Source organism: Nanorana parkeri, unplaced genomic scaffold (assembly GCF_000935625.1).
Source record: "Nanorana parkeri isolate BGI_ZX_2015 unplaced genomic scaffold, ASM93562v1 scaffold847, whole genome shotgun sequence".
NCBI classification, from domain to species: Eukaryota; Metazoa; Chordata; class Amphibia; order Anura; family Dicroglossidae; genus Nanorana; species Nanorana parkeri.
The window spans coordinates 656,965-665,822 of NW_017307115.1; the positions used below are offsets into that span (position 1 = coordinate 656,965).

General features: G+C 52.9%; 2 protein-coding genes across 4 annotated transcripts in view; both read right to left on the bottom strand.

The window, feature by feature from the left end:
- BRK1 (BRICK1, SCAR/WAVE actin nucleating complex subunit) overlaps positions 1 to 5,542 on the bottom strand; it is a 10,345-nt gene extending 4,803 nt beyond the window's left edge. The window contains exons 1-2 of the mRNA XM_018565448.1: positions 5,373 to 5,542; positions 4,007 to 4,089 (exon numbers count right to left, since the gene is read on the bottom strand). Coding sequence (XP_018420950.1) covers positions 4,007 to 4,089; positions 5,373 to 5,490 — 201 coding nt within the window. The 5' untranslated portion in view covers positions 5,491 to 5,542. The remainder of the gene's footprint in view (positions 1 to 4,006; positions 4,090 to 5,372) is intronic.
- A 2,341-nt stretch (positions 5,543 to 7,883) lies between these two features.
- The window catches only part of ALAS1 (5'-aminolevulinate synthase 1), an 18,338-nt gene continuing 17,363 nt past the window's right edge, over positions 7,884 to 8,858 (bottom strand). For all 3 annotated transcript variants that reach the window (XM_018565444.1, XM_018565446.1, XM_018565445.1), the window contains exons 9-10: positions 8,429 to 8,591; positions 7,884 to 8,181 (exon numbers count right to left, since the gene is read on the bottom strand). In XM_018565444.1, coding sequence (XP_018420946.1) covers positions 8,021 to 8,181; positions 8,429 to 8,591 — 324 coding nt within the window. In that variant the 3' untranslated portion in view covers positions 7,884 to 8,020. The remainder of the gene's footprint in view (positions 8,182 to 8,428; positions 8,592 to 8,858) is intronic.

Here is an 8,858-nt window from a genome sequence, read left to right on the forward strand (position 1 = left end):
GTTTCTCACTTCCTGCCTCTTGCATTTCAGGACCCAAATTCAAGTCATTACATCAAATGTATTTTGGCACTTCAAGTTTTCAGCACAGATGTCATATTGGTGTCGGGGTTGCAGCTATTGGAGGTGAATGGTTAGGGATAACGTAGGGGTAAAATTGGGGTGTTGCTTGCTGGCAGATGGGGGGCAGGGTTCATTCCTATTCATGGCTATGGCTGGGATTTGTGTCCTGGGGGCCATTAGAAAGAACGCCCCTTACATTGGGTGGCCATCGGGAGGCCATCGGGAAGAACGCCCCTTACATTGGGTGGCCATCGGGAAGAACGCCCCTTACATTGGGTGGCCATCGGGAAGAACGCCCCTTACATTGGGTGGCCATTAGGAAGAATGTTCCTTACATTGGTGGCCAGTGAGAAGAATCCCTGCTGCCTTCCCCCCACATCCCACTCCTCCACCCGCTGGGGTCAGTGGTTACCTATCACAGTCAAAATCTGTTCATTGCTCAGGGAACCCCAGCTGGGAAAGTGCTCCTCCTCCACACCGACACTCCTATTTGAAAAGTAACTGCGCCCAAACTATATGCCAGCCTGGGAAATACCAAGACAGACAAGGGGGGGGAGGTGGGATCTTCAAGCATTCCGATCTGCACAGACTCTCGTATTCCACCCAAAAGAACAAAGTAGACCTTTCCTCCCAGAATCCAAAATGAACAATGCTCCGTGCCCTCATATGAAACATTGCACCCGCCCTACAGATGCATTGCACCCGCCCTACAGATGCATTGCACCCGCCCTACAGATGCATTGCACCCGCCCTACAGATGCATTGCACCCGCCCTACAGATACATTGCACCCGCCCTACATTGCACCCGCCCTACACAGACACTTCAGCAGCCAAAAAAAAAAAAAAACTTTAAAAAAATTGGATTTTACAAAAACATTAAAACAATTTTGCAGGTTAAGAACTTGAAGCACACGGGAGATTTTTTTTGGGGGTGAAAAAAATAAAAGACGACAGCGGCGCCATGCAGCTCGGTGTGATGGTTTCATGCAGCACAACAATTATTCTAAAACCGTCACCATTCCGGAAGGGGAAGCGTAAAAGTAAAAACATAAAGAAAAAATAAAACGTGAGATTCTAAGTGCAGCTGAACAAATTATAGACCAACAGCAGATCCCCGGCCCGTGCACAGCCATAAGCCATGAGAGGTCGTGTCAACGGTACAGTATGGAAAGCTGAACTCCGGACGCGTGGGGTGGTAATCGTTGGCCGATGCCTGGGCTTAGCAGGGTTCGACTAGCATTCCTGTAAGACTTTTTGTACGAATCGCAGTTGGGAACTCATTTCCTCTTCGCCCCTTCCAGCTCTCTACGCGGCTTGCAGCTCCACAATCCTTGTCTAATGGGGGGGTCGGTCCCTCCATGTGACCACTCCTACAGTTTTAGATTGCGCAATCAACAGACAGGAGTAGTGACAGGGGAACAGAGAACTCCCCTGTCAGACCCACAGAACTGCCCAATTGCAGAACTCCCAATGCATTATGGGAGATGTAGTTCAATGCTGCAAGAGTCCAGATTGAGGAAGATTTTTGAGACGTCATCATTGCTTAGGAGGAGTTTTTATATCAATTGTTATGGGGATGAATGGTACACGAGAGAAGAGGAACGAGATTAGTTTTGGTGATTCCGGAGTTCAGCTTTAAATGGATGCTCAGATTTTAGACAAAGACATTTTTTGGCACATTGGAGGAAGAGGGAAGATGGTGGAAGGTATAAAGACATCAATTTGCTACATGGAAAAAACATATAAAGGAAACCTGTCACACTGCGACTTTGCCTATGACTCCCATCCGCCATTGGAGCATGCCGCCAGAGCACTGGTAGTCGTAGGGTAGCCATGGCGCTGAGCGAGGTGCTGAGAGGTCCCCTTTAAATGCATAGTGACTACAATCCACCAGCTGGGCAGCTGAAAGGTTCTATCAGGCTCGACATATCGAGGAACCTTTATGTGATGATTTTAGCTCTGCGTACACATTGCCTGTGCGTTATCCTTTCACTGCACCAAGACCGCAGGCACCTGCATTCCATGCTTTAGTCAGGGAGCCACTTTACCAGGAATATCTGCTGCCGGAAGACTGCTCGAGCCTCACACCGCACTGCCACCGCTCCCAGCAAGCCTCACACCGCACTGCCACCGCTCCCAGCAAGCTTCTCCCCGCACTGCCACCACTCCCAGCAAGCCTCACACCGCACTGCCACCGCTCCCAGCAAGCTTCTCCCCGCACTGCCACCACTCCCAGCAAGCCTCACACCGCACTGCCACCGCTCCCAGCAAGCTTCTCCCCGCACTGCCACCACTCCCAGCAAGCCTCACACCGCACTGCCACCGCTCCCAGCAAGCTTCTCCCCGCACTGCCACCACTCCCAGCAAGCCTCACACCGCACTGCCACCGCTCCCAGCAAGCTTCTCCCCGCACTGCCACCACTCCCAGCAAGCCTCACACCGCACTGCCACCGCTCCCAGCAAGCTTCTCCCCGCACTGCCACCACTCCCAGCAAGCCTCACACCGCACTGCCACCGCTCCCAGCAAGCTTCTCCCCGCACTGCCACCACTCCCAGCAAGCCTCACACCGCACTGCCACCGCTCCCAGCAAGCTTCTCCCCGCACTGCCACCACTCCCAGCAAGCCTCACACCGCACTGCCACCGCTCCCAGCAAGCTTCTCCCCGCACTGCCACCACTCCCAGCAAGCCTCACACCGCACTGCCACCGCTCCCAGCAAGCTTCTCCCCGCACTGCCACCACTCCCAGCAAGCCTCACACCGCACTGCCACCGCTCCCAGCAAGCTTCTCCCCGCACTGCCACCACTCCCAGCAAGCCTCACACCGCACTGCCACCGCTCCCAGCAAGCTTCTCCCCGCACTGCCACCACTCCCAGCAAGCCTCACACCGCACTGCCACCGCTCCCAGCAAGCTTCTCCCCGCACTGCCACCACTCCCAGCAAGCCTCACACCGCACTGCCACCGCTCCCAGCAAGCTTCTCCCCGCACTGCCACCACTCCCAGCAAGCCTCACACCGCACTGCCACCGCTCCCAGCAAGCTTCTCCCCGCACTGCCACCACTCCCAGCAAGCCTCACACCGCACTGCCACCGCTCCCAGCAAGCTTCTCCCCGCACTGCCACCACTCCCAGCAAGCCTCACACCGCACTGCCACCGCTCCCAGCAAGCTTCTCCCCGCACTGCCACCACTCCCAGCAAGCCTCGCACTGCACCGCCACCATTCCTGGCAAGTCTCACAATGTACAAAAAAAAAAAAGAATAGACTATAGAAGTGCCCAGAGACAGAAGTACACCGACATCAGCGCACTTCCCGTGCCTAGCCGCTCCTGAGATCAGACGTTCTAGGCACAGGAAGACATTTATCACGAGGAATTCAAGACAAAAAGCTGATTTTTGGGGGTTTACACACAACTAGCTTCCTATAGGACAGAAATCTTCACTTTTTGAGTTGGGGTCTCTGAAGCGGCTCCCTGCGGTCTTGGCGACGTGTGCACGCAGCGTGTACGGAGCTAATCATCCTCCTATAACACCAGTTCATACATCTATCAGCATTTCACACGGATCATTCATGTTCTAGAGTAATACGAGAACAAACATTGAGGGGCGGAGTCTTCAACATGCAAGATGGATGCCTAAAGCAGCTGCCATGACTAGATATAAATGAGAATACATTGGGCAGTAATGGGTGTAACACAGGGAGAGACTGTCAGGAGAGAAGTATAGGAGCCCAGTCTGTCATCTCCATCCTTCAGAACAAGGACACAGACGTCAGGTGAGCGGACACATCGCCGGGTGCTTAGTTAGCTGGTCGTCGGGTGGAGAAGTGCGGATCAGGATGACTCTTTAGGAACAAGCCAGGCCATGGCTGCTCTCCAGCTTCTCTCCTGACAGGTCCTCTTTAGCCGGGGCAATGGATGGATATGGGTACAGTAGGCTGCACCTACCCGAGCTTCGATGTATTCGATCCGTCTCTCCAGCGCCGTCAGCTTCTCGTTTAGCGTCGCCAGTCGGGAGCGGCAGGACATGTCTTATAGGGAGAGAACACACGTCAGATCTGTGAACAACCAGATACCCAACAGACCTCTATGTGCCCCCCACCCCCGCCCCCCGAAGAGAACACCCCAGCCAATCCTGTGTGCCCCTTCCTATAGTGCCCATGTACACCCCACCCAATCCTGTGTGCCCCCTTCCTATAGTGCCCATGTACACCCCACCCAATCCTGTGTGCCCATGTACACCCCACCCAATCCTGTGTGCCCCCTTCCTATAGTGCCCATGTACACCCCACCCAATCCTGTGTGCCCCCTTTCTATGATGCCTTCTTTTGCCCTCAGGGACACTTGAACATGTCCTCTATATCCGCAGGATCACTGCATACTCCCTCACTGGTTCCAGGACATCCCCAAATGCCCCCAACACCCATATACACACTGAGCCTCCAGGACACCTACATAGGCCCCTACCACACCTGTATACATGCCCTCTGTCCCCAGTATACGCATGTATGCCACACACACCCCTCTGCACCTCAAGGATCATGCATATACCCTCTCTGATCCTGGCACACCCCATATACTCTCAGGGCACCCCACGCACCCTCTGTGGCCCTTGCACACCCTCAGGGCACCCTACACGCCCTCTGTGGCCCTTGCACACCCTCAGAGCACCCCACACACCCCCTCTGTGGCCCTGGCACACCCCATATACTCTCAGGGCACCCCACACGCCCTCAGGGCACCCAACAAACCCTCTGTGGCCCTGGCACAACCTAAGGACACCCCACATACCCTCTGTGGCCCTGGCACACCCCATATACCCTCTATGGCCCTGGCACACCCCATATACTCTCCGGGCACCCCACACGCCCTCTGTGGCCCTGGCAAAACCTTTGGGACACCCCACATACCCTCTGTGGCCCTGGCACACCCCACAAACCCTGTGGCCCTGGCACACCCTCAGGACACCCCACATACCCTCTATGGCCCTGGCACACCCTTGGGACACCCCACATACCCTCTATGGCCCTGGCACACCCCACAAACCCTCTGTGGCCCTGGCACACTCTTGGGACACCCCACAAACCCTCTGTGGCCCTGGCACACCCTTGGGACACCCCACATACCCTCTGTGGCCCTGGCACACCCTCAGAACACCTGAATGCTACACAAATGTCCCCGAAACACCCGCATATGGCCACTCTACTCCGGGACACCCGCAGATGCCCAGCTATACCCAATCATTATCAGGGTGGTAGTTCCGGCTCTCCACCCACATTCACACCCGCAGACGACACCATCGGCCGGTGCTCACCGAAGGAGTTGAGGAAATCGGCGATCTTCTTGATGCTGCTGGTAATGACCTCGATGTACTCGCGGTTGGCCCAGTCCTGGTGAATCTCTCTCTGGACCGGGTCCTCTTGGCTGGCCATCTTCCTCCTCCCTTCTGCCTGTCACCACACAGCGCCCCCTGTTGTACACCCCGCCGCCGTCTTCTTCCTGAGGCCCCAGCAGCCATCTTGGAGACAGGCACGGCAGCCTATCACAAAGCGCGACGTCATATCAATTACTGGCAGAACTGACGTCAGACAGTATGCTGCGGCCATCTTGGAAATGGGCGACGCTCCCCTCGGCTTCGAGCACAGGCCATGTTTGAAATGGGCAGATGTGATTGACGCACAGGGCAGACGCCATCTTGGAAAAGGGCAAAACCTTGCAACACAAGACGCCATCTTTGATATGGGCAGAGATGAAGAAGCCATCTGGGGCCCAGAACTATGAGCTGAGCCATTGCAGATGATGGTTCATCTTGTTCGATTGTTGCTCCAATGGTCGATAAGGAAAATTTTGACATGTTTGTCGTTTTCTGCTTTACGTGTGATTCATGGAAAGCAGAAAAAGCATTTTACCTAAATATAACTATATTACTATGCTTCCAATCACTCTGCTCCTCCTGTCCACTGAGGCCTACTGCTGCCCGTGTCGCTTAGCAACCAAGTGGCACTGCGTTTGTTTACATTTGTGTATTTCCTCCAGATCTGTACGCCTGTGTGAGACTTGGAGCTTCCTGTAATAAAGACCGCTCACTGCTGCTAATCTTTGTATTAAAAGACTCAAGCAACGTTTATATAAAAAAAGTAACAAAACATAACCATAAAATTAAATGAACAGAAATCAAAACACAAAAAATATTCAGTACACCACAAAGCTATATACAGATGGGCAAAGCCTCATTGCTGCATAAACAGCCTCACGCCTAAAGATTCACCAACTATTTACATGAAGCAGCAGAGAAGGCCTAAGAGGCCCAACCCGTCACCTATGCACGCAGCCATTTTTCAAAAATCTTAAAGAACAAAATCTAGGGTGATAAGAGACAGACAGCCACACACCTGGAGAGAGACTCCTGCAAGTCAGGGAGGCCTGATACCACTCCACGCCTTCATCCAAGCCCCCTGCCTCCACTTGTCTCTCTCAAGCACCCGAATCTTCCCCACCACATGCAGAATGTCACTCACCACCACCTGGACAGGAAGGATTTTATGCTGAATGGAGACCTGACACCGTGCATTCCACGTGAAATAACGGACCACTAGGCTGACTGAAAAAAGTGTATCCAAACAAAAAACCCCTCCAACATTGAATGCTCCGTACACCCACTCGGCATAACTCAGCCTAGAGAGCTCCTGTAAAAAAAAGACTGGTTACTGCTGTTCCCTCTCATCTCCGCTCCCTCCTGTAATAAAGACCGCTCACTGCTGTTCTCTCTCCTTGTGCAGGGTGATCGGTCTCGTCTCCGCCCCCTCCAGTAGTGGGTGGAGTCTGCTGGGTCTTCTGCATTGCTCTATAATGTATTGCTGGGATTTGTAGTCCTCCATAGCTGGTGGTATTATTCTGCATTGCTGTGTAATGTATTGCTGGGATTTGTAGTCCCTTTACAGCTTGTAGTCCGTGACAGAACTACAAGGGTTGCAGCGGTGACCGGGCCCCGTTGCTCCCCCACTGTCCTAAAATCAGCAGTCTGTATTGTTTTAGGAAAACTGTCACCTGACACTTATAATTTAAAATGTATCGGTAATTGGTATCGGCGAGTACTTGAGGCAAAGTATCGGTACCTGTACTCGGTATCGGATCGGTGCATCCCTAGGATGTATACGCACATATTATATATACACATATACACAAATTAATGCAACTCTGTATACATTATGAGCAGCATATATACCTGAATGTGACTTGGTATTCGCCTCTCGCCGTCCCTGTACAGAGGAGCTCAGACTGGGAGAGGCAGCCAATCAGATGTGCTGCAATACTCACATTAGGATAGGAGGAGAGAGCAGAGTGACAGATCACTGGCCACATCTCCTTTCAATGTCCAATCACAGGCCGGGGGAGGGACAAGAATGATACACGCACATTATCTGTGTATTTAGCCATTTTTCTGGAGTTTAACTTATTTTTCTAGAGTTTTTTTTTGTATTCATACTTCCTCTTAACGGGAACACTGTAGTGGTTGTGAATATTGGTTTCCTCTCTCCATAATGGCCAAGATAATAAACAATTACACACAGAGACACACAATTTATTTTTAATACACATGCGTATTCTGTCATCTCCATATGGGGTCAGCAGGTGGCGCTGTCAGCTCCTCTTCACTCATCCGCCTGTTCAGAGAGCTCAGCAGCTCAAGCTGTTAGACATGTAAATGAGTCAAAGCAGTGACTCCGCCCCCCTCAATCCCCACCCCCTTCCACCTTATTAGTTCTGAACATCCTTCTTTATTAAAAGAAAAAAAAACACAAAGAAAGCCAACGCGTATAATAGATCAACTTTACTGACAGACTGACATTGGCAAACACGATATTCACAGTGTGGGCAGCCAGGAATCGTAATGCATCTGCCGCGCGACATAAAAATTCATGACTATAGAATCTGACGCCCCGCGGGGCGCAGGGGGCGTGGTCAGGATCTGGCGGACACCATCTTGCTCATGCCGGAGAAGTACGACTTCTCGCGCTCGCTCATCACCTCGAAGTGCAGCGGCTGGCGGCAGAAGTTGCACTCGGCGGTGGAATGGGGCTTCAGTTCCAGCTCCGCCTCCTTCCAGGAGACCAGAAGTTTCTCTGCGGGAAGGGAAGGACGGAGGTCAGATAGAAGACTGAAGGGAAGGACGGAGGTCAGATAGAAGACTGAAGGGAAGGACGGAGGTCAGATAGAAGACAGAAGGGAAGGACGGAGGTCAGATAGAAGACTGAAGGGGAGGACGGAGGTCAGATAGAAGACTGAAGGGGAGGACGGAGGTCAGATAGAAGACTGAAGGGGAGGACGGAGGTCAGAGGTCAGATATACACACAGGTCAGTGTGACGTACCCAGGAAGTAGTTCATCATCTGCGGGGTATGGTGGGGGGTGGGAGCGATTCTCAGCAGTTCCTCTCCGCGGGGGACGGTGGGGTAGTTGATGGCCTGCACGTAGATGTCGTGGTAGCACATCAGACGGTCGCAGATCTCGGTGTTTTTGGCGGCGTCGGCAACCTGATGAGGAGAAAACAGAAAATATTTAAGCTTTGCCTTTGCAGAGATCATTGTGGTTAAAGAGGACTTATCCTGTGGAAGCCGAGCCCCCACAAGGCACAGGAAGTGCACAGCAGACTAGAGCCCAGGCACAGGAAGTGCACAGCAGACTAGAGCCCAGGCACAGGAAGTGCACAGCAGACTAGAGCCCGGGCACAGGAAGTACACAGCAGATTAGAGCCCGGGCACAGGAAGTACAAAGCAAAATACAGACCGGGCACCGGCAGG